General features: G+C 40.1%; 1 protein-coding gene across 2 annotated transcripts in view; it reads left to right on the top strand.

The window, feature by feature from the left end:
- PCBD2 (pterin-4 alpha-carbinolamine dehydratase 2) overlaps positions 1 to 26,733 on the top strand; it is a 59,798-nt gene that overhangs the window by 6,052 nt on the left and 27,013 nt on the right. The window contains exon 2 of one of the 2 annotated variants that reach the window (XM_042453635.1): positions 7,955 to 8,086. The exons of the other annotated variant lie outside the window; for it this stretch is intronic. Coding sequence (XP_042309569.1) covers positions 7,955 to 8,086 — 132 coding nt within the window. The remainder of the gene's footprint in view (positions 1 to 7,954; positions 8,087 to 26,733) is intronic. 2 annotated transcript variants of the gene reach the window in all.

Raw genomic sequence — 26,733 nt, 5'->3', positions numbered from 1 at the left:
TCTGTGCCATTTTGTATCTTAAAAAAGAAAGAAAAATGCTACTCCTGTCCCTTGAATTGGGGGAGTTAATTCATTGATGGCTGCCATGCAAGAGAGTATTTTCAAGTAAATATATTGGACTACTAGCCTGATATGATTTTCCTGAGCAGAAATGTTGAAGGGGGGAGTTGAATTGTGAAATAGCAAAGGCAAACAGTGTCTGGACATTGAAATGTCAGCATTTGATAAACCACTGAAATGGCTAATCTTGACCCATGAATTAATGATTGCATTCTTCCACATGCCTAGTTTAAAGACTGTTAAATAAATATAAAAATATTTGAAATAATCTAGGAAGCCAGAATATATTCCCATGCATTAATTTGGTCAGTCTGTTGTTAACTCTGACATACGGCGAATTTATATTGGGTTTTTCTAGGCAAGATTTCCTTGGAGAGGGTTTGTCATTCCCTTCCTTTGAGGCTGAGAGAGAGAGAGACTAGCCCAAGGCCACTCAGTAGGTTTTCATGGCTGAGTGGGGATTGGAATCCTGGAGTCCTAGGGCTCATTCCCATTTGCATTTAACCCGCTTTGCAAGTTGCATTGACACTGGACTGCTGAATTGATTCAGGCCGATGCGTAGTTCCCACTATGGAAGTGTATTATTTAATTATTCCATGAATTTGTGTCTTTTTTGACATGATTGTCACTAGGTGGTGAGTGGGAAAGGGAAGGGGGGAACCCCTTGGCATGGATAGAAATGAGCGGTACTGCTTTTGGGGGGTCTTATAAGGATGTCCCCAATTCCTCTGGGTTTCTGACTTCTCCTGGGTGTGTGTGTCTTGGGTCGCCCCTTCCCCAAAGTTTGGCTGGGGTACCTGCCACTTTTGGGGGGGGTCTCTGCCAACACTCAAACCACTATGCCACGCTGGCTCTCTATATTCCGTAATACATAACCCTTCATGTTTTTTGTACTCCTAACTTTGTCACCTGGCCAGATTTCCCCAAAACTTGGGGTGGGATGGGTTATACCCCTCTGCCAACCCCCTTCCATAGTCCCCCCCAGTGCAATGGATTCAGATCCAAATGGTCGTTTCCATTTGTTGAACACGCTTGAACATAATTGCGAACCGATTCTTTTCAAAAGAACCACCAAATGATCCGTTTTCACAAAAAGTGATTCTTTTGCATTTGCCATGCTTCACCTCGATTCTGCATGATTGAAATTGAATGCAGTTGGATCTGAAACCATTTCCAGTGTGAACGAGGCACATATAACTGATCAGCAAATTGGTTTAAATCATAGTGGGAACAAGCCCCTAGAATGCATCTACACTGTAGGAATAATGCAGTTTGACACTATTTTAAGTGCTGTAGCACCATCCTATGGAATCCTGGGATTTGTAGTTTGGTGAGGTATTCAGGCTGGTCTGTCAGAGAGCTCTGGTACTTCACCAAATTACAATGCCCAGGATTCTGTAGGATGGAGAATAATGTAGTGGTCTCAAACTGCATTATTTCTACTTGGAGATGCATTTCCATTCTTTCACTCAAACCATTCAGTCACATGCTCTCTGTTCTGCCTGTACATGTATCTTTAGTATCTTTAGTAGTTTCATAGTTTCTTTAGGCCTCCAAATATTGCATGGATGACAGATGGAGACATGCACGTAGGGTTGCCATAAGTCTGGACCTCCAAACCGGGACAAATGTAGGGCAATATTTTCAAATGTAGGACACATTTTATAAAAATGGAGGACATGCGAAAAAATTATGATTTTTTAAAAAAAATTGTTAATCTAAATGCATGTTTCTTAGGCATGATCAAAATGGAGGACATTTTGGCATTATTCCTAGACAGATGGCAGAAATGTACTTCCCTTTCTGGCCACCCCCCCTCCCCCATTCCAAAACACACACGAAGCACATTTGGGCATTTGCAAACTGACTCACACAGCTAGCTCTTTGCATAACAACAACAACAATAATGATGATAATCATGTTAGGTCCCTTTGCAAACTGATTCACACAGCTAGCTCTTTGCATGCTAATAATAATAATATTGATAATCATGGAAGGTCCCTTTGCAAACTGATTCACACTCACACAGCTAGGCCTTTGGATGATGATGATGATGATGATGATAAACGTGGAAGGTCCCTTTGCAAATTGATTCACACTCACACAGCTAGCCAAAAACGTCCCCCCCCCCTGCCCAGAGGCCTACTTTTGGTCCTCTCCTCTCCCTTTGGCTGCTGCTGCTGTGTCGGCTGCCGCTTTTGTTGCTGCGGCGGGGGCTGCCCGGTGCCCTCCTCCTCAGTCCTTCGCCGCTCACCGGCCCAGGAAGTAAACTGAGGAGAGCTCCTCCTCTTTAACCTGGGCGGCCAATGAGGGCAGAGAGCTGGAACAGCCCCACCCCCTGCCAGCAGTCATAGACTCCTGAAGCAGGGGGCGGGCTGTTCCGCTATTGGCCAGCCTGCCAGCCAATAGTAGGTGCTCCTCCAGCGCGCCCGGGAAAATTAAATACTGGGAGTGTGGGCGCGCTGGAGCACCTACCGAACCGTGGTGGCGGTGGCGGCCAGAGGAGCAGCCACAGGCAGGCCACCACACAGCGACAACTGCATTGGTGGTGGCGGCGGTGGCGGCCACAAGAGCGGCCAAAGGCGCTGTCATAGCGGCGCAATAAAAAAGCCCGGGGCGGGGGCAAACCTGGGGGCAGGGGGCAAGCTGTACTGTGACTGTGCAGACGGTCCAAAAGCGGGAAATTCCCGCCCCCCGCCGGGTTATAGCAACCCTACATGCACGTCCACCTTCTAAATCACAGCCTCTTCTTGAGCTCTCAGGGCAGAGCTAGGGCCAGGCTCAGGTTGAGGCTGAGGCTCCAGCTCAGCCTCAGAGTCCTCCTCTGAGTCCTCAGCCAGGCTGGGCCTGACACCACCCACACTCTGCCCTTGTAGGAAAAGGTCTGAAGAGGAGCTTTAAGAGTGGCTGGGCAATGTAGCTACAGTCTTCCAAAAGGTTGGAAACTCATTGCAGCCTGGAAGTAGCCATTTTACTGTCTTGCAACATAAAGAGGAGGAAGGAAGGGGGGGGGGGGAGGAGGAAGCGATATTAGCACCTTTAAGGCTAACTGGTTTTTGTTTTTGCGTGAGCTTCCAAGGATAGAAACCCACTTCTTTGAATGCAATACTGAATGGTATTAAGGCCTCAGGCATAAAGCATATTTATACACTTGAGTCTGCGTTTTTGCTTCCATGAATCACTTTGGCTGAATTCAGCAGTCTGTGGTTTAAGTTCTTCATGCCTTTCCCATCAACATTAAAGAATTTCGAGGTCAAGTGGGCAGTGGCATCTGTGTTTCCATTTTCCATGCCTATAACTTTTTAATCCCCAAAGAGGTGAAGCAGGATTCAGAGGGCAGTGTGAAAAGAGAATGGAAAGATGGCCAGTTCTCCCTATTTATTTCCAGCATCTTTACCTGTTTTTACTGTAGACCCAATAACATTTTATTTACCTCTACTAGGAAAGAAGACTTTTAAATAATATTATAAATATATTATAGGTAAAACTTTACACATATAAACATGCACTGAATGAGTAAAGACAGAAAAAAGCACATTTTCTCCTAAAGAGCAGTAATTAATTTTTTGAAAGTGCATGATCTGATCAATTACAATTTCCTCATTAAATTATAATTATCATTATTACAAATTATTAATGGACAAGTCAGAAATATAATTTGTTCTGGGCTTCAGACTTTACAAAACTACCTTTAAATATACAGTGCAGTTAAACTGGCTAATAACTTTCTTTGGCCAATCTAGTCCCCCCACCCAAATTGTACAACATAGCTGAGTATATCTATTCAGTGTGGCATAATGATTTTAGTATTGGACTACAACTCTGAAGATTCAGGGTTCAGTTCCCTACTTGAACATAAAATTCCACTAGGTGATCCTGAGCATTTTCTCAGCTTCAGAGGAACTGAATGGCAAACCCCCTCTGAAGAAACATGCCAAGAAAACCCTAAAATAGGATAGCCTTAGGCTGGGTCACCATAAAAATGACTTGGAGGCACACAACAACAACAAAACATATTAAATACATTATTTAAACTGTATACTTTGAGGAAATGAGAAACATTCCATTCCTGTCTACTGCATTTTGATGGCTGATTATATTCCTTGCAAAGTTGCTTTATTTTTGGTGCATTAAAAATGCTTCAGGAATGTAATTGTGAATATAATTATGGGATAGCAATAAGATCGAGATACATATATTGTTGTCTTATACACTGTGACTTTGTTTTTTTGTTTTTTTTAAGAGTTCTATTTATGTTAGTCTTGTTTATTTTGGTCTTGATAATTTTGTAATAAAAAGCCTCTATTTTTCTTTGTCTTGAAAGAGGAACTATTCACATTTGAAATGCAGTGCCATCTGGTGGTCAAGACAAATACTTTGTATAACCAGTGGCCATTTCTGAAATACAGTATACTGTACAGTATATGGTTGAGGGTTCAGACATTGTCCATTGTTCCTGTATGCAGCTGAATTTTAATTTTTAGTTACTCCAAATGTGTAACTAGTATTTTTAAAAAAAGATACTTGAAATGCTAATTTGCCCTTAAATAGCCTTGATTGATTTAGTCTTTGAAGGGCCAGTGGCTTAATGGGAGGGTTTGGGGTTATTTTAAATTAATTGTATAAGGAGAGTAAAGTAGATTATGTCTAATGAGATATTAAAGCCAGATTAGAATGTATGATAGTTCATAATAGTGTTTGCAGCAATATTTGATGGAATGTTGTAATGATTGAATGGCTGGAGGATACGGGAAGAAATAGTTTATTTAGAATATGTTGTTGTTGTTGTTGTTGTTCATTATATAGTGCCATCCATGCACATGGCCCAGAATTCCCAGATTACAGATTTCAGGTAAAAAGCAGGTCAAAAGAGATAAGAGCTGCAAGATAAGGAGGAGCTAGGTTATGTAGGGCCTTGGCTGTCAGCAAACACAGCCTATACTGAATATATGAATGAATTTGATAATTAGATTCTGCATTTAATGAAGTAGATTAAGGTCCAAAACACTCTGTAGAGATAATTCAGTTTGTAACCACTTTAACTTCCCTAGCTCAGTGCTACGGAATCCTGGGAATTTTAGTTTGTTGTGTGGCACCAGAGCTCTCTGACAGAGAAGGCTAAGTGTTTCCCTAAACTTACTGAAATCAGGTTTCTTAAAGTTCAGAGTGCATGTATTTTGTAGGAAATGTAATAAAAAAGAGGGAACTTATTTATCATGTGGTGGACTTGTGCTAAGGCCAGAAAATATTGGACTCAGATATGGTCTATTATAGAAGACATTTTGAAGTTTAAATTCCAATCAAAGCTGGAACTTTTCTTATTGGGGCTGATGGATGAATAGATGGAGAAGAAATATGGAGGAATTGTCCAGTCTATGGGTACAGCTATTAGAATTCTCCACATGCGGAAGTGGAAAGATGTGGATATTCCATCACAGGAAGAATGGCTGATAAAACTAAAATGGATAAATTGCTAATTTTGAGTAGAGTGGGACGTCTATAAAAAAGAGTGGGACATGATAATTGATTTTATGAGAAAGCTTTGGGGGAAAATAGCAGTTTTAGGATTTGAAGAATAGTAGAATGGAATAACATGCACAAGTGTACCCTATACACACACAGTCTTAGAGGCAGTAGAATATTTTGAAAATTAAAATTGACCACTAGTAAGTTGGAAATCATGTATATTCCCTTTTGTGTAGTACGTTAGTTTGTGTAATTTCTATGTCAGTTTCCCATAGATGTTGTTTTATATTCTTAAAAGTTATGTGATAATAAATTATATATATTAAAAGTATGCATATGCATCTGAGAAGACTTTAGTCTACGAAAGCTCATACTGCCAACCTTTTTCTTTCAGTTAGTCTCAAAATGCCCATGCTATCAATGCTGGGTGCCTCGTTCTTACCTCAGAGTGACTTGCACCTTTAGTGGTGGCATTGGGCAATGAATAATGACCACAAGTAAAAAGGTAGTCACCAGTTGTTGCTGAAAACTCACAGCAAAAAGTGTGTTTGTAAATTTCAGGTCAGGTGGAGGAAGCATTCAATCAGGTGTGGGCGACTTGAAGACAGTTGACTCTTTTTGGGTGTTTGGCCCCACATTATGTAAGCAGGACACATGGAGCCTAGGGGGAACTTGGGGTAAAATACCCATGTAAACAAGGCTTATGATTACATTTGACTTCCTCTGTATAACAAATACCGGGAGAATATGGTATTCCTTGCCTACGAAAACCCTATGAAATTCATGGGCACAGGCAACTTGAAGGAACATACATACAAATGCTACTCTGATTTCAACAGTATGTTTATGAATGATCAGCCACGATCCTGCATTGGGAGATGTAGTTACCAGTCTCCCGTCTATCCACCCCTGCTTTCTTTTCTCAGCTACAGTTCCATTTCTTGCTCAGGGGAAAGAGGCAAGAGCATTAGACAGGTATCCAGCTATTTTCCTATGGCTAGATGCATAGCATCATCCATACACAAGAGCCTCTGGGGATCCCTCAAATATCACTGATGTCCTGGTTCAGGACATAAGAAAGTGTGTGTGTGGGGGGGTGATTTTGTTATGCAGTTGATAAAGAATTCTGACCTCTAATTCTGTAAAAAATCTGACCTCTCTAAAAAAAAAAAGAGTCACTGTGGTGTCAGTCTGACTTACACCACTACAATTCACTGACAGGATTCCAGACAAATTTGAGGCCTTTCCCCCCACCATTTTAGAATGAGTTGGTTAAGTTTGGGGTAGTTTAAAATCACCCAGCAATGATCACTAGCATAATAATACCACACAAAGGACCTTTTTGAATATATCCTTAGTTTTTAGGGTGGGCTGGAGATGGTGAATCCACCTGGATACAGTCTAGCCGACACTGAACTTCTAAAAGGTATGATGAGAAAAAGTGAGAGAAAGTAAACTGCACATGCTTCTTTTCCACTGAAACAAGTGGGATTTGAAAATATTTTAACTGGCTGGATCATGTCCACAGTTTCTCTTCCCAACTCCTCAGCTTTAGAATGCTAATAGAACTTTTTGTGTATACTTATTCAGAAGTAAGTATTACTGTGTTCATTGGCATATATCAAAAATGCTGAAATTGATGGCTTGTGGTAGAATTGAGATTTCCTCCTGCAGCCTCCTCCTCCAGTGCTGAAAACTTGCTATAGAAAGTTCTCTGTGGCCACCAAAGGTTAAAATGGGTCTGTGAATGATATGTTCAAATTGGATTCTATCCAATGGTGTTTACTCCCTAGTCAGCCAGTTTAGAATAACAGGCTAAGCTGTCTTAATTTAGATGTTGTCAGTGTATATATTTTGTTGACCTGATACCTTCTTTTTTTGTGGTCTCTGTGACTCACACTTACAGCATTTGCTGGGCATGTGTAGAATGTTTTCTCACTTTCTACAGCTAAGTCACTGTGCATTCCTGTTAACAATTTCATAAGAAGTCTGACATCCATAATAAACAAACAAACAAACAAAAAGTAAGTTGCAACAACGTAAATCTGATTTAGGTCATTGTAATTTACCAGTCCTTCTCATCTGCAGCACTTGCAGCAGTGTTCAGGATATTCTTTGATTCTGTTGAGTTTTTTCTTTTTTCTTCTTTGCTATAACCCTTTTTGCTTTAAGTCTTGTCAGATTTTTAGTGGTTGGATACTACTGAAATTTTTTCATTCACACCAGGAATTGTGTGCTGCTACTGAGGTTCATGACCCCCAAGCCAGTTTTTAAGAAATGTGTATCCTGTGTGACCAGAGCTTGGAAACTTTTGTTTGTAAACGCACATGCCAGTATGATAGGGCATACATTCTCACTGTTGATAAGGAGCAGAACTTTCTAGCTTGGTTTTTTTTAAAATGCATTTTCTTTGTCTTTCCTGCCATAGTCTTCACAGTCTCATTGGCTGACCACAGAAGAAAGGAACCAGGTTTTATATGATCTCAAAGCTACAGGTTGGTCTGAGCTCACAGAAAGAGATGCCATATACAAGGAATTCACCTTCAAAACATTCAATCAGGTAAACACATCATTCCTAACAAAAAGAAAATGCATTTGTCCTCATTCTTGTTTGTACTTCATCAGCCACTGAAGATTGCTAAGTCAGCTACTTAGTAGTGAAGCACAATTACAGTGTTGTAACACTGTTTCATCCTTGAAAAAGAGGTTTACCTTTTTTCTTTTATTCAGAGTTCCCATTGATTTCATTGGGACCTGTGGCCAAGCTTGTATATTTAGCATTGCAGCCCTTAACACTCCCTAATACCTTCATCTTTAACACATGATCTAGAGTCCGGGGGATCAAACACACACAGGGAACTCCAGGTAAAATTAGAGAATTCCCAACATTCAGTGCCAGGGCTGGGAGAACGCTGGCCCTCCCTTCAGCCCCACCCAACATAGCTAATTGCAAGGCATTATCAGAGTTGAATCCACAACATCTGGAGGACACATCCTGTTCTCTGGTGCTGTGTATTTGGAGCTGCTTTGCTGTTTTCCAGGCACACTTTCTCCTTGATAAAAAATAATGGACTCTTAGAGTTAGGAAAAACCACAAGGCCTGTCTACTCCAATCCCCTGCCATGCAGAATACACAACTCAGGCACTCTAGAAAGATGCCCTTCAGACCTCCAAAGAAGGAGATTCCTCCACCCCTTGAGGCAGTCTGTTCCATTGTTGAACACCTGTTACAGTAAAAATGTCCTTCCTGATGTTTAGGTGAAATCTCCTTCCTTATAATTTGAATCCACTGGTTTATGCTGTACCTTCTGGAGCAGTAGCGAACAAGCTCACTCCATCCTCTATGATCATTCTTCAGATATTTAAAGATGGCTATCATGTCACCTCTTCTCCAAGCTAAACATACCCAGCTCTCCAAGTTGTTCCTCATAAGGTTTGGTTTCCAGACTTTGATCATCTTGATCACCCTTCTCTGGACAGTTCCAGCTTGTCAATATCTTTCTTGAACTGTGTTACCTAGGGTTGGACACATTTTTCCAGATGAGATCTGACCAAAGCAGAATAGAGTGGCACCAGGGATGTAGCTAGGATTTTAGGAAAGGGGGGGGGGGGTCCAGACTAAGTGCCACCATTATAATGGGGCTTGGGTGCGGCGGCACAGCAGCACACACCATTCATTTTTCTAATGGAAGGGGGGTCCGGACCCTAAGAATCCCCCCCTTGGCTACGTCCCTGGTGGCACTACTACTTCCTTTGATCTGGACCCTGTAATTTTGTCAACATAGCCTAGAATTCCATTGTCTTTTTTGACTTTCACATCACACTGTGGTCCACTAAGATCCCTAGATCCTTTTCATATCTTCTACTGAGAGGTCAGGGGTCACCGATCCTATATTTGTGCATTTCATTTTTCCTGCCTAGATGTAGTACCTTACGTTTATGTCTGTTGAATTTTATTTTGTTAATTTTGACCCAGCTTTCCAATCTATCAGAGTCATTTTGAATTCTGTTCTTGTCTTCTAGAGTATTAGGTGCCCACCCACTAAATTTGGTGTCATCTGTAAATTTGGTAAGATTGCCTTCTGTTCCATCTTCTAAGGCATTTATAAAGATGTTGAACAACATCGGGGCTAGGAGAGAGCCCTGAGGCACTTCACTAGTCACTTCTTTCCAGGAAAAATTAAGCACTTTGGGGGTTCAGTCTGTCAACCAGTTACAAATACACCTAAGAGTAGCACTGCTTAGTGCACAAGTCACCAGCTTGCCTGCCAGAATATCATGGGGTACTTTGTCAAAAGCCTTACTGAAATCAAGATACGCTAAATCTACAGCAATCCCCTGATCGACCAAGCTTGTAACTCTCTCTTAAAAAAGTGACAAGATTAGTTTGGCATGCCTTCTTTTTGAGAAACTCATGCTGGTTCTTAATAACCACAACATTCCTTTTTAGTTTTATAGAGACTGACTGTTTAATTATCTGTTCTACAACCTTTCCTGGTATTCATGCCAAAGTGATTGGCTAGTAGTTGCCTGGGTCCTCTTTTCTTCTCTTTTTGAACATGGGGCTTGGAAATTAGACCTTATTTGAATTCTGGCAATAGATTAGGGTTCTTTACAACGCCTGAGGGTAGTGGTCTAGTTTAGCACATGCAAGATAAGTTATGTGGCATTATGTCCTCCCAAGAGAGACATATGGCTTGAATGCTCAAGGAGTAGTTTCTCATTGCTTTAGCCCAACATCTGTCACCACAGGCAGTAATTTTACTCACTGGTAAGGCTGCTTTGTGAACTTGGATTAAGAAGTTTACCTTTTTGTTTCCCTTCTTTACAATATTCTTGTTGCTTTTGTGTGCCTTCAAGTCATTTCTGACTTACGGTAACCCTATGGTGAACCTAGCATAGCAAGATTTGTTCAGAGGAGGTTTGCCATTGCCTTCTCCTGAGGCTGAAAGCATGTGACTTGCCCAAGGTCAACCAGTGGGTTTCATGGCTGAGCTGGATGTTGAACCCTGGTCTCCAGAATCATAGTCCAACACTCAAACTACTACCCCACACTGGTCTCTCAATATTTCTATTTTATCAGCACTTCCCAAAATCTCTCTCTCTCTCTCTCTGTGTGTGTGTGTGTGTGTGTGTGTGTGTGTGTGTATGCACATGTGCACATACATATGTCCAGGCTTGAAACTGCTATGTACCACTGTTGCAATGTGGGTTGTTAGTATAGTTTTAAAGGAAGAAAAGTAATTTTCTACCTACAGTGTTTTTCTCCATGCCATTAAATTTTCTGTTTACAGAACACAGTACAGCTATTTAACAAAAGTCAGGCAGCCAAGAAGTATAATTTCCTCAGTGATTTCTACCATGCCCTTTACAGATGGCATAAAATAAGGTGTTTAAAAAGCTGACAAGTTGAGCTGACATGAAAGGCATTTTTTATTTATGTGTTGCAGATGATATTGAGTTGATTGATCTATTCCAGGAAATTTTGTAGCTTTCGTAGATAACACAAATGACACAAGATACTGTACATAGAAAACCGTGACATATGATACATAGAAACTTGTGGCCAGGTTTTGAAGACTTTGTATATCAACAGATGTTAACATATTTTACTTCAAAATTTTGTAAGCCTACAGGCATAATATTATTTTGCATATTACTTTCAGTAGCAAGAGGAAAGGAGAGTTTTTTTTGTAAGTTAGAGTAAATATGGCTGAGAATCTATATTTGAAGTAACAGAATTGAGGATTGATTGTTCTGTAAAACGGTGGTTAAGAATTCTGGCAGCCTTCACAATTTTTAGTTTATTATAAACATGAGCTAGGAAATTTTATGCTCAAACCTCAATACAGGAATGTATTGACATTTTTATATAGCATGCCATAGGAATGTCTTTTTTTGTTCTTTTTTTGTGAAAGTAGTGCTGTCATTTCAGTGAACTATAATGGGTAGTACCCTACTTCTACTATAACATTACTTTCATTGTTCTCCTTAAAATGTTGATTAAATACAGACATGATCTTGGCCTGAATAATTCACATCTCAAACACATTTGGCTCATGTGGCCATGGATTTTTTTTTTCTCGCAAGAAAATCCCATCTCTGTGAGTGAAGTTCTTGTAGATGCATATGGATCTGGTGGTATATTTTTAGTATAATAAATATATTCAGCATATATATATTCAGTGTTTCACATGCATTATGTAGTTGTACTCGATATAATAATATTTTAAGGTAAGTTGATTTTATTATACCCTATAAGGGTCTGGGTTCTTGGATTGAGAGCAAGTGGCTTGCCAAAAGTCTCTGAGGGAGTTCACGGCAGAGACAAGACTCAAATTATGGACCTATGATTTATGGCTCATTTTTGACTGACGCTTAGTATTAGTAGCAAGTAAAGTAGTCTCACTGAATCAGGGGAATGTATATAAGTCTTCTCTAGTTGGGGCTACCAATAGTGTTTAGGCCTGTACTACTATGCAGAGATTTTTCTATTAATGCATAGGAAAACTTGAACCAAGAGCTTTGATTCCAAGCTGAAATACTTGTGTTGAGTTCAACAAAGAGTCTTGTGGTACCTTGAAGATATTTTTATTTGGTACAAATGTTTATGGATTCCAGCTTATTCCATTAGGTGCATGGGGTCCATGAATATTTAAGCCAAATGAAACTCCTTAATCTTTAAGGTATCACACAAATCTTGGTTATTTTTTCTGTGACAGACTGATTACAGCCTCCCTTCCCCATCCCTCAAATTGTGGCAAATTTGGTAACTTTTGATAGAATGTGTTATTGCTTCTTCTTGGCCCCTCATGCATGTGCGTATTTGTGCGTGATCACTTCCAGAAAGGAATAGGGAAAATGAAATTGAAGAGAACTGCTTAAATGTTCCTTTTCTATATAATTTCTGTATATAAGATGTTTATATATATTGACATCTCTCTCTCTCTTTCTCATGGACTGAAATACATGTACAGGTATACCTCTGTTAATAAAATAGATATGTTCCTGGGCACTACTACTTTAACAGAACATTTAGTACTACAGGCAGAAATGGAAAGAATAGGGATAGGTTCTTGCATCACAACAAAGGAGTTCAACATACTTTTCTTATGGTATACATTTTGGTGGTTAAATCTTAAATCTATGTTTTTTTTAACATGATGGAAGAGGTTTTTTAACATGATGACGAGGCTGGCTTATTTGCTCCTATTTTCTCTTTCTTTTCCTGTTCATGCATGCTCAGAAGAGATTCTGGAGACAGCTGCTGTTTACCTTGCCTGTTGTGGGCAGCCACACAGAGTTACAATAGGATCCTTTTCTTTGCTGATTCAAGTTTCTATTCCATTTATTTCATTGCATTTATTATTGCAAACATGCTGCTGCAAATATATGAAGTCCAGCCTTCCTTCATCATGTTCCCACTGCTAATGCTGCTAAAAATTCAGCTAGATAGAGGAAAAGGAGGAAAAGAGAGACGAATGAGCATAAAGCCACTTTGTGAAAAAGAACTTCTTTGTCAGAGGCTTTGTTAACTGGAGCCCTGTGCAGACCAGCCTTAAAGGCCGGCTTGGGGGATGGAGTCAGGGCATAACATCCATATGACGCATGCCCCGATTCTACCCCCAGGGCAGCATAATGCTGTGTGCTGCTCATGGCACTCCTCTGCCACTGTGCCCCCACAACGCAGCACCAAAGGAGTTCCGTAAAGCCGTGGTGCCGTGGCTATCATGCTCTTTGCAAGGCACAAAAAGGGGCCTCTTTTTGTGGCTCCTATTTGTACCCTGCAAAGGCCAGATCGGGGCTGCAGCGTGTGGTTGCTGCGCCCCCGATCTGGGTGTAAAAGGGGCTGCTGGAGGCCTCCCCTCCAGCCCCTGAGGTATGCCTACATTACAAAATCCCCACAATAGTTCATTAAATGCAATTTTATAGTAGAATTCTGTGTAGCTTTTATTGCTCTCGGCGTCTTTAGCAATAGGAAGTACATTTCTATACTGCTTATCAGTGCACTTAAGCACTCCCTAAGCAGTTTATAATGTGTAAGCTAATTGCTCCCAATAAGCTGGGTACTCATTTTAGCGACCTTGGAAGGATGCAAGACTGAGTCTATCTTGAGCCCCTGGCAGATATTGAACTCACAACCTTTGGTTTGTGAGTGAGTGGCTGCAGTACAGGCAATTAACCACTGTGCCACCAGGGCTCCTAAAAGTTCTTAAAAAGGTATTTCATAGATCTAGAGTGGAGAAGGTCAGCTTTAGCAAATTTTTGGAGATGAGACTGCTCTACTCCGCATCTACACCACCTCAATTTATTTCTCCATGCATCCTACCTTTTCAAAGTGGTCATCAGACACATCTGGATTTCCTCACAAAAATAATTTCTCTCAAATTTGTGGGATTGGTGAAGGTTTTTTTGCCTTTTTGTAGGTAGCATAAAATATAACTTCAGCTGAAAGTGTTGAGAAAACACAATTTCTTGGTTTTGTAAGTTGTTATCGATGTTCCTCCATTGTCTTGTATTGTCAGCCAGATTTCCTGTTTATTTTGGCCAAATAGCAACAGAAGAGAAAAGGATATGTGGAAAAGGAGGCACATGTTGGGGAACTGGACTACTTGAAGGTGGCTGGACTACTTGAAAGCAGTTTACAAAAACTACTGTGTTTAGTAAATAACAGCTTTAGGTTAAAGGTTTCATTTAGGTTTTAAAACAACTTTTCTGTGGCTTTTGTCTTATGGGAGCAAGTAAACTGTATGTGAGTATTAGGATTACATTTAATATTTAAAACAAAAAATTCCCCAAGGCTGTTAGCTTGATTTTTAAAAAAAAGGTTGGATGATTTGGTTAAATATTATCCTTGCTGAATACATGAACAATAACTTAATGGAGTAAACTGCATACAAGCCTCAGTCTACTTGTACAAAATAATAATACATTTGAGGAATCCTATTGAAATGAATAGAGTTCATTTCATTCAGAGGGGAAGCTTTTGAGTTGTTGCATACACATGAGTTGTTTCATTCTCATTTATTTTCAGATCCTAAATTATAAGAATGATAGCAAATATCCCTTAAGCTTGTCACATATATGTTTTAAGACTTAGACAATATATGGAGATGCCTTCAATAGCAAATTAAACAATAGTTTTGGCATTGAGGGCTTTTATGTATATTTTTAGTTGCTTAGGCTTGTTTAATCACCTTATAAACAAGACTGTCATTATTCTGCATGTGCTATGCAAAATGTATTACTATCAAACAATGTTTTCTTGCTAATATCTGCACCCATTCTTTTAAAAAGCAATTGTCTGTTCCTCACAATTGGGGGGAAATGTTGGAAAATATGTGAATTGATGCCTGATTCCTGCAACATCAATATGGAGCTGCAAAAGAAAGAAGGCAGAACAGATGAGGGAGAGACTTAGCTCTTGTAAATTCACTGAGACCTTAGCACAAAAACTGGAGAAAGGAGAATGTTGTCTTGGACTCACTGAATGGCACTTGAGTGATGCTCCGCTCTGTGTAAGCTGCTAAATAGTTGGTGCAAGTGGGAAAGTGACCTTTTTCCACAGCACAGTGAGAAATTATAGTCCAGCAGTGAGATTGGGTCACTTGACAGGCCTGTTTATAAGACTGAGGAGTAGACTGGAGAAGAAACATCTCACTCTTAGATCTGTCCTTCTACCTCCTATCACTCTGGGAGCCAGACAGCATCCCAGGTAGTTCACTGAAGGGGTGATCCCAGCAGACAGTGTGGAGATTTCTCTTGCCACTATAACATTAGGAAGAAGAGCTGGTTGCTCTCCCTTTCTTCACCCTTCATCTGGTGGCAGTTTAAACAGGAGGCCTTGGTGATATGGCTTGTTTTCAATTCTCAACCAAGTCTATCAGTCAGACATAATGGATGTTACTCAGGGATTCATCCTTCATGGAACCTCTCAAATTTTGCAGAGAAGAGAGCAGAGCAAAAAAAAAAGTATGTTGCTGTAGCTTATAATATGACCAATATACAGTGAAATATAATTTTCCTTAATAGAAGGAAAATCTTACACTGTCTTGCTACATTATCTTATTAAGGGATTGTGTTTGGAGTATGTTTTATTCATGTCTGATAAAACTTTGCAGTGGTGTTCCCTGCAGCAGACAGCCTTCAACTTGCTTGGCCTTTGCGTGCCCCTGGCTAGTGTTCCAAACTTAGTAAAAGCTGTCAGTAGCTCAGTCTGTGTGTCTGTAGGGGGGGGTGCTTATGCCTCAGAAACTTAACAGGGTTTCCAACTGAGTATCTTGAGTATGCTACACTTATGTGTGCATTTATCTAGAAGTAAACCAGTATTGTGTAGTGATTTGAGCATTGGACTACAACTCTGGAGACTAGGGTTTGAATCCTTGCTCAGCCATGGATACCCACTGGATCAAGCTGGGCAAGTAACACTTTTTTAGCCTCAGAGGAAGGCAAAGGCAAAACTTATTCTAAACAAATATTGCCCACAAACCCCCATAATAGGTTCATCTTAGGGTCCCCATAAGTTAGAAACCACTTGGAGGCACACAGCAGCAACAACAATCCCCTTTAACAAAGTGGCTGAACTCCTTAGAAAACATGCATAGATATTTGTGGTTAATAGTTTCTGTTCCCTATTCCCCAATCCTTTTGCTAGTAGAAAGCTGACATGGTGGCAGGTTGCAAAAGGTAGTCTAGGTGCCTGCCAGCAAGGGTATCGTTAGTGTGGACTGCACTGGGTAACACCTTGGAGGTATGACACCTGGTTGGACCCTGCTGGCAGGGATGCTGGATGGACACCAGCAGCAGTGACACCATAAACTCTTCTCCATTGCCTTGAGTTTTCTTGACTTCAGCCAAGAGAGCCCAAGGCAATGGAGAAGCTTAAACGGGAGGTAGCAGCCATGGTGAGCCAGCTGCAGCCCAGGATGCGATGGAGGAAGTGGCTGCTGGGTGGGAGCAACACCCCACTCCCACTAGCAGCCTCAGCAAGCAGATGGCAGAGGCAGCCACAGTGGGTACAGGGGGACAGCTGCAGAATATGCCAGTCATTTTGGATGGGATAGGGAAGCGATCAGGATGAGGAGGGCAGATGGCAAGACCTCTCCCTCCCTGCTGCTACTTCTTCTTCCACTACAATTCATCTTCCCTCCCTGCCAGCTCTTTCCCCAGGTTGCCTCCCCTGGAGTGGCTGCCAAGAGGGTCACAATATGAGTTTACAGCACTGGGGTGACACTGATCCTAGTGACACCAATGCCTTCAAGGGCTTTTTATGCCCTTTATTTCCACCCTGGAACTTGTCCTGCTACAGTTTCTTCTGCAGGTTAGGAGACCCTCCACAGTGTCATTCAGTATAGTTTGAATGTTTGCTCTTGATGTGCTTGAAGTTCTTCTAATCTCAAGTTATTAATTCTACAAAACCAGAATGACTGCAGTTATGTAAATTTTGTGAGGCTGAAAAAAAATTAAATACAGAATGTAAAAGAGAGTTTGGTTTCCTTCCATGTTAAATTTTGAACTTTGGTGCTCAGGGACAACCAGCTCTGCTTATAAGTTCAGCATTAATGGTGAACTAGATAGACATTTCTCTTATTTATGGTGGTCTTCATACCTAGTGATGGCTTCTTGGCATGAGTTCTTTTTATATGTACTTAATTAAGGGTATGAAGGGAATATTTACCAAATTTCTTTTGAGCTAGAATTTTTTGGCACTGGTTTTTAATTAATTGGCATGTTGTTAGAGTCAGCTATTCCTTAAATGTAGGTAAGCTTGCTGTGTAATACTATTAATCACTTGAGAACATAATCACTTTGGATCTATATGTTTTTTTCACTTTCTCATCACATTGCTTTGTCTTCCCTTTTGATCAAAGTCTAGAAAATTTGTTTTTATGGTCATAGAATATTTCATGCCTGTCTTGCTTATTTAATCTTTTGGCTCTTTGACTGAAAAATGTCTACGCCTTTTAATGTACTGAAAACATAATATCTTTTAGCTTAAAATCTGCAAACTTAAAATGAATTTTATGTCAGATATTTGGTTATGGACCACATCTCTTGCTTTTTATTTGCCACACTGGCCTTGTGTTTCCCCCTCCATTGTCTGATAGTGAGGTCATTTCTAGTCCTCTGAGAAATTTTATTCCCAACCAGATGCGGCTCATATATTAAAAGTAGCACCTGTGGCTAATATCACAGCAGCTTACCATAAATTTACATGGTAACCAGGATTATATCTGTCAAGACTGTTAGAAATGTCTAGATTTAATTTGATTTCCAGTATTGAAGGGGTTCTCCCAACATTTTGTTTCATAACTGTATTTTAAAAGTTTTAAAAATCACTCTGTGGTTAAGTTTTTATGGCACTCCCAGCACCCATTAAGTTGATTTGTTAAATGGAGGTCGGAGTAATGCAACTTGGCTACATTATGATCGGAAACAAATGCATTTCTGACAGATTTCATTCTTGCATGTGAATCTTCTTGGAGGTGTACCAATATTGGTTTCACATGTAACTTGAATCAGTTGTGTTTACTTTCCAAAGAAGAACACTGCAGAACTAATAGTAGTGCCTGTTCTATTTAAAATGTTCATGGCATTTGGTAGATTCATTGCCTTAAAAGATGTTGTTGACTAGTAACTCCCCCTTTTTTTAGACTGTTGCACTTGATTACCTTTCGAATGAGTTTTATATCCACCTAGGTTGGACCTGTGTTTTTCATATGCTCTTGCCTAAGCTGCCTCATTTCCCATTATCCTCTGAGTCCTCTGCCATATGCTATGATTTGTGCACCTGCAAAGTTTATAACAGTATTTCGTTGGGTAGTTAGGTTGATGGGTAACCTCCCTACATGTAGGATAAAATAGTCAGTTCAGTATAAATCAGGGTTATTTATGAGCAGTGTTGAAAAGCAGACAAAAATCTCTGCATTTGAAAATGCTGGTTAAATATTGAACCTCTGGTTGCTGTGCCTGCTTGGAGTTATTTCTTTTATGAAAAGCTGATGGCAAAATTTCCAGAACCCACAGACAGCAATTCACAGGTGCAATTGTGGCTAGATCATAGTGCAAGAGTAGATTGGTCATACACATCCAAGCTTACATCTTATAAAACATATAGGTTCTGATGAGATGAGATGAGATTCTTTTTTGGTGTATAAGATCTCATTGGTGTATAACATCCCATGCTGCCTTGGGTCCTTTCCTGGAAAGAAGGTGGCATATAAATAAATAAATAGACTGAATAAATAACATGAAGTCAAAGGCTTTCATGGTCGGCATCCATAGTTTTTTGTGGGTTTTTCGGGCTATGTGGCCATGTTCTAGAAGAGTTTATTCCTGACGTTTCACCAGCATTTGTGGCTGGCATAGATACCAGCCACAGATGCTGGCGAAACATCAGGAATAAACTATTCTAGAACATGGCCACATAGCCCGAAAAACCCACAAAAAACTATGAGTAAATAACATTCTTGCATCTCACTCAGGAGACCAGAGGGCAATATTTTAGCTGTGATACTTGGAAACTTTTCACATATTCATGTTTTTAACGTGAGTTTAAAAGCTGCTTATTTGTATAATAATTAAATGGAAGTTTAAGTTTAAGATTCATCATGACTGAGATTATGCATTGTCAACGTAACTACAATGACAGAACTCCATCATCATACTGGTGATGATGCCATCCTCCCAAAACTGAATGTTTCAGCCTGACAGCACCTCTACTGAAGCATTTCCAAGGTGCTGGAGACCTGGGTACTGGGATGTCTGCAGCATTCTTCTGGTCATGGACAGGGTGACCAGGCACCTTCCTTTTCCAGGACATGTCCTACATTTCAACCTTCGTTCTAGGAGGAATTCCAGGGACCAGTGGCGTTCTGCACCAGGGTGTGACCCAGTGTGGGCCAAAAGGGCTCACCCTCAATTCCCTGCCTGGGGCGGCTTTACACATATGTAAAGCTGTGCCAACAGGGAGGAAGGAATGTCTGGAGCCTTTCCCTCTGCTGTGTGCTGCAGCATGTGGCAGGGAAGTGTGTGTGGGGGCACTCAGCTGGATGTCACCCCTCTTCTAGGGTGTCACCCGGTGCGGTCTGCACCCCCCACACCTCCCAGTGACACTACTGCATGGGATACATTGCAAACAGGCAGGTGGAGAGAACCCTGTGGGCCCTTCCACAATCGCTTTTCTCAAGGCATCCCATGATTGGGAGAGTGCTGCAGACATCATTTCCAAGCATCTTGATCTGTAGCTCCTTGGAAACACTTTAATTGCGTTGCTTCCGGTCTGCAGAGGTAGATTTTTGGGGTCTCATTTGGTCATTAATGACTGTAAATGTGATTCCCCAGCCATTATGAGATCACTGAGTCCATCTTATGATCTTGTAACTGTTGGACAGGATGCCAGCCCATGTTTCCTATTTTAAAAAGAAGACTAGGAAGTTGCAGTAAACCTAGGCTGCATCTCTACTGCAGATATAATGCAGTTTGACATCACTTTAACTTCCATGGCTCAGTAGTGTGGAATCCTGGGATTTGTAGTTTGTTGGGGCACTAGAATGTTTTACAGAAAATGCTAAATGTTTCAGAAAACTACGCATCCCAGAATTCAATAGCATTGAACCATGGCAGTTAAAGCAGTGTCAAACGACATTACTTCTACAGTGTAGAAATAGCCCCAGTCAATATAATCTGTTTTTAAAAATCATTTTATTATGATGTTGGCATTTCCCTCCAGTAATGTCAGAATTTTCATGTTACATAGGTTGTTGCATTCAGATGTGAACCATGACTGGCATCCTCTTGATTAGTCCCAACTAGAGTAGAGCCATTCAGACAAGTATTGCATGGTGACTCGACACATAGATAAATCTAATTGCTTCAATGGATCCTTTCTTCAGGACTAAAAGAGAATTTAGGTCTACGTTTGTCTTTGTAATTTGGGGTGACAATTTGCTTGGCACACAAGATGATACTGTAAACTTGTCAGTACAATGAAAATGATATGAAACCATAAGGGACAGAAGTTTTAAGAAATGAAAACTTCATCAGCTGCATAAAGGTGGATGGTAAAAAAGGAGGTTCATAATTTCCATGTTGCTTTAATTTTGTAGAAGACTTCACTGTAACTGCCTTAATTGATCTAAGAAAGCTATTTGTTTAACTTGTTATAACAGAAAAAAATTAGAAATAATACTGTCTGTCTGTCTGTTTGTACAAGGAACACAGAACGATGCTTAGTCAGGAAACAGCCCTGTGTGTTGGAAATAGTAGGGATGACAAACTAACTTTGAACCTGAGGTTTTCACATCTGAAACCAATAGTCTGCACAACCCTGGCTGCCTTTACTCTTCCCTTGAATAAGATATATGTGTTGTGTTATGCCCATATATATTCTTGTGTGTGTGTGTACAGATGGGTGTTTGTATACATTCTCCTTCTTTCTATAACAAAGATTCTCTTGGAAAATTTAGTGCAAGTATTACAAACTCTGATTTAGGCATGTTAATCCTGATTTATCCAATGTAAATAGAGTCAGGAAGTTCCATACTGTTTGGCTCTTATAAAAACAGATCTTTGAAAGCACTAAAAGGGTAGTGTAGATTTATTAACTATAACATGCTATAATAATTATTGTACTGTGGATTTTAACCTAAGTATGTGTGAAAATCTTGGCCAAAATCCAAAGAACTGTGTGTCTATCTTTGCTTCTCTGTAGGATTTTACACTTTTTAAAACACAGACCTGTTACAGACAGCCAAAATAAAGCTGCTTCGAGTCACAGTGGAGGTATGGTGTTTCACTGATGCATGCGTCCTAAGAGTCCAGAAGCCACACCAAAGCCACGCTCCAGTCCTTAGGGCTAGAGAGTGGCTTTGGTGCAACTTTATTCTTGGCTGTCTGTAACAGGCCATAGTTTTAAAAAGCATTGGTCTTTGAGGGAATCCAGTATGATATTGTGGTTAGACTATTGATCTAGGACTGTTGAGACCCAGGTTCAGAACATGATTCTACTGTGAGGCTCACTGGGTGATCTTGGACCAGTTTCTTTCTCTGCCTCAGGGTTGGTATGAGGACATAATGGAAGAAGCAGAAAATTGTATCTATTGACTTGAACTCCCTAAATGAAAATCAGGATAAGAAAGCAACATATTAGTAGTCTTAATCCTGTGCAGCACTGCTGCTTTTTGTAACTTGGGATAGTTTCAAACTGAGCTGTGTCATCTTTTGTATGAAGAATATTAAAGTAAAATGTTCCACTAGTTCTCTGATGAAATAGCGTGCATTGTTTTTGTCAGCTTATTTGGAAGAGCTGAAAGAGATGTATTTGTATATAGTAAATTTCATGTGCTGGTTTTAACAGAAACCTTTAATGAGTATTCATTTTATACTATACCTTTCCATCTTTAAATGAGCCTCAAAGTTTGTGGTTTCAAGTCACTAAGTATCTCCTAGTTACTGGCTGTGTGACTGCTTTGTAAATTCACAATTCATCATTACACTAAAAAGGAGGACAACATATGGTTAGGCCAATTTATTCTTAATTTGAAATGCTGAATACTTGTAAGATGACTTGATTAACTTACAGAAATTTGAAGTTCTTCCTTGTCTGAAAAACCCATCAGTGTTTGTTCCATCTGTACCATGTATTGTTTTCAGCTGCTTTGTCTCAGTTGCATAAGTCTGTATATGACTTGTATTGGCTCCATTTTCCAATCATATTTCAATTGGACATTTATTTTTGAAAAATGTTAATAAACATTTTGTCTTGTAGATGTAATGAACACTTTTGGATAAATATTTGGCATCTTGGACGTAACGTTTAGAGCAGCGGCTGCATCTAAATCTCTTTAGCAGACTTCATGTACTTTGAAATTTTAGCCATGAACATGTTAATAAAAACTGTATGTAGCTTTTCCCCCTTGCCTTCTCCTTGAAAGCATTTCATAAAAAATAAAAATAAAAATTATACTCTGTAATTAAACGGACTCTGGATGGTAAAAAAAAAAAAGCATAGGGATGGCGTAGGTGGGGGTGGAGAGAAAAACTACAATTATACCTATTTTAAAAATTAACCGTTACTTGCCAAAAGAACATCAAACCCACTTAGCGGACATCCGTTAATCCAGTGGTTAGCTGTTTCAGGCTTTAATGCACACTGTTTTACACGTTAACGGTTTTGAAGTTCCAGGCCAAGGCTGACCTTTCACATCTGCTCCTTTCACAGTAGGAATCTCCACTTACTGCTTCCTGTCAGAGTGGATTACAGTGACAAAGTGCAGAGCCTGAGCTGGCAGCAATTTCGTTTTTGATCAGAATTATTTCTTTCACAAACAATCACATTTGCTAAAATGTTACATCTGCTCTCAAAAAACCCACTGGCAGCTCCACAGTTTATCAGTTAGGATCAAGTACAGGTTCTTTTTCCCCCCTTTCTCCCCCCCCCCTTTGCATAAAGCTGTAAATCGGCCGTATGCGCCTTCGGTGGGACTCTGGTTTCCCCCTTCCCCTTCCTCCTTATTTGCTGTTTTGATCTATTTGTTTTGGTGGGGCCAAGCAAGAAAATTTATCCATATATCACAGTACCATGAATGCATTTAAAATCTGAGGAGAGCTTTGCTTATTTTTTTTCCTCTAGGAATGAAGGACTTCAGTTCAGCATTTCAATGTTGGATCTAGATCTTACACTATGTTACAAGCCTACATCAACCTATGTCTGTGTTTAATATACTTAGAATAATTCTGCTGATGGAAGTGTCTGGTAACTAATAACATTTTGATTTGTAAAAGGAGTCTGAAGGTTAATTTCCTGTGATTGGATCTTATTTCCCCAATGAAGATGTTAATAGAACAGGGTTGAGTAACTTCCCAATTTTGGGGCAAGGGGGTGCTGCATTCTCTTTCCTGGAACCCATCCCGAGTAAGATCTTACTTCCACCATAAATCAATCCCTTCCTCACCTCTCTCTCTCTCTCTCACTCACACACACACACGCACACGCACATGCACACAAACATATACATGAGAGTATGTACCTTGTTTCTTAGCAGAATTGCACTTCTGAAACCTCCTGCTAGGAGACAATGTATATGTGTACCATCTGCCAGGCTTTCCAGCACCACCACTGGGATTTGGACAGCAGTGGGGGAAGAAACATTAGCATCAAGGTACTGGGGAAGGGGACAGAGGAACAACTGTTTGCATGTAGTCTGCTGGTACCGTGATGCTGACCCATGTGATTCTGACCCATGTAGTAGAAGAGTGTGAAATGGGCTAGTGCCTGTATGCATACTAAAGAGGTCACATTGAAATAAACATGCATATTTATAACATCTCAGTTGAGATGCCTTTATGAGATTCCTAAAGAGAAGTAACAGCCTCTTTCCATTACAAAGCAACAATTTTAGCTTGGATTAGAGACTGCCATACTTATTTTTCTATAACATCAGAAATGCAAAGGAGAAGAAGCTGCATTACACTGTGGAGTGCAAGGTACTTAGCAAGTTCCATAAGGGGTCTAAATTTGAGAATGTTGCCTTGTTGTTATCATTCCTGTCAATCAAGAATGGAGTCTCATGGTGGTAGGATGGGGATGGTATGGGAAGATGAATGCCAAGGAATCTGAGAATTCAAAGATATAGCTGTGTTAGTCTGGAAAATCAGTAAGCAAAGGGATCTTGTAGCATCTTGGAGACTAAGGGGAGTAACAGACCACACCCAAAGGGGTGGCTTCAAGCCACCCCTGAGACAGTCAGGTTGGGGCTGTGACAACCGCATGCCACGGCCCCAATCCAGCCAGAATCCGGCCCAAATAGGATTGGGGCAGATTGAAGCTTCCCCATCACTGCTTCAGCTGAATTTCTAAACGCCACACCCCCAAGTCACCCCAAAGCTCCTCAGTGTATAATTGTCAGTGTGACTTCTGGGTGACTTGGGGCACGACTTTCTTCTTTCTTTCAGTTAATCTCAAAGGTGCTACAAGATCCCTTTTCGTAAGGAATCTGAGGTAAGATGCTAGGGCTTTCAGGTTTGCAGGCTCTTTGTCTGGAGGCAGTAGAAGGACTCTCTGCCCATCCTCAGGATAAGTCTTGTTGTCTTGAAATGTGAAAGCATTTCCCTGATGTGTATTAGGGAGAGGAAGAGAGATTGCAATTCGAAGCAATAGACAGGAGAGTGGGAGGAGGGAGGGAAAGGTAAAAGCTCTTGGCCTTTTTGGGGATCAAACATATCATCTTGGTATTATTATCACACTCTAAACTAGGGATTTTGAAACTTTTCTCCCCCACGGGCAGGGTGAATGATTGATGTCTACTGATTATAAAACAGCAATGCAAGGGTGGAGCCAGTCACAAAATGATTGCAACTGCAAGTGAAGATTGGCCTTGATATATAATATCTATTTCATCTTTATATTATATATTATATAATTATTTTATTATATATACAAATATATTATAATATTATATATATTATATGTTTATTAATTTCTAAAGCCCTCTTTTGCCATTGCTTAATTCTTGGTAGCAATGATTTCCTTGTAGGAAAATTAAAAAGGGGGAGTGGGGAAGAAGAATCTAGGAGCACCTTTTAATAATAATAATAATAATAATAATAATAATAATAATTTATTTATATTTTACCTTTTCCTGAAGGAATCAAGGTGGATTACAAAACAAGAATAACTATAAAATACAAGAATAAAATTGCAAAGTACAAATAATAATGCATTATGCTATCCCCTTACACCCCCACCATTACATAAAAATAGAACACAATAACAGTTAAAGTAGTTATACAAAAAGTTAAAAATACATAGCATAGCAAATAATCAAAGCATAACATAACATAATAATTGATAAGACAATCCCCAACTCTCTCCTGACAGCAAAGTCTGAAAGTTTAGACTGATTCATTTATTATGGCTCTTGAGTCTGCAAGATTTGAGCAGGGTGGTTGATGATAGGGTTACTTGTACATCTCTCATTCATAGGATGGCCATAAATAGAAGTTGATTTGATGGCAGTTAATAACAACAAATTTATAGATTTCCGTTCACTTCTTTAAGTGCATTGAAAAAGAGGATGGAAATCCACAAAAGCACATACTAAAATAAATCCCATCTCAAAGGGACTGGACTACTAGATTCTTTTCCTCCTGCATTTTATGTTGAAACAGGCTACCTCTTTGAAAACTGTTATTTGTTGCAGGAAATTTCATGATGCAGCTTTCCTCAAGTTATGCCCCTTCCCTGCAAATGCAAACAGTGATGGCAAAGAGCTGAAAGCATGCAGCTACATTGACTTTAGAAATGCCATGACAATAATTCTAGGGCTGTTGGTAGGCAAGCATTACTTATGTGGGTTCTGTCTTAAAAACTTCTGATCCTTTCTGAATAACTGGATAAAAACATTTAACATGAATTAGAAATATTATTGTCAGAATAATAATACCTAGTATAAATGAGGTCAGCTGCCCAAGAGTAAAAATTGTCCTTTATTTTCATGACATATTCAAGACATTTCTGCTTTCAGATTGTATCTGATATCTTCTATAACTCTGAGTAGATGGGGCCTTCTCACCTCCCTTTCCTCCTGCCTTCCTGGCCATTAGCCACACAAAGTCCCATGTTATCCCATTCCTTCTGGCCTTTTCCAAGTATGCTAGGCAACATGTACCATTCAGGTACAGAACAGAAGTGATGAGTTCCATAGTCTAACATGGGCCAGAAATAATATTTGCAGTACTAGCATTCCCTGGAGAGCTGGCATGGTGCATTGGTTTGTGTATTGGACTATGACTCTGGAGACAAGGGTTTGATTCCCACCTCAACCATAAAACCCCATTATAGGGTTGGCATAAACCAGAAACAACTTAAAGGCACACAACAACAACAACAACAAGCATTCCCTGACTTACTATAGGAGGGAGATCATGCTCAGCTCAGAGCCAGATGGTTTTGCCTCACTCCCAGGTGCCAGGGGAACTTCACAGAGGAATCCTGTATCTATAATCCTAGATAGATACCCAGCAGGTGGACTGGATAAGTTGCTGTCTATTTATTGGCAGTAGAGTCAACCAGTGCTTGGACCTGAACCTGCTCTAGGGCCAGACATCATCAAGCTGTATCCCAGAAAGTTGTGACCTGTTTTGCTTCCGGGCACAATATAAGGTGTTGGTGATGACCTATAAAGCCCTAAATGGCTTGGGCCCAGG

The sequence above is a fragment of the Sceloporus undulatus genome, chromosome 2 (genome assembly GCF_019175285.1).
Source record: "Sceloporus undulatus isolate JIND9_A2432 ecotype Alabama chromosome 2, SceUnd_v1.1, whole genome shotgun sequence".
NCBI classification, from domain to species: Eukaryota; Metazoa; Chordata; class Lepidosauria; order Squamata; family Phrynosomatidae; genus Sceloporus; species Sceloporus undulatus.
The sequence above is the reverse complement of the archived record's forward strand: the minus strand, read 5'-3'. Positions and strand labels throughout refer to the sequence as shown.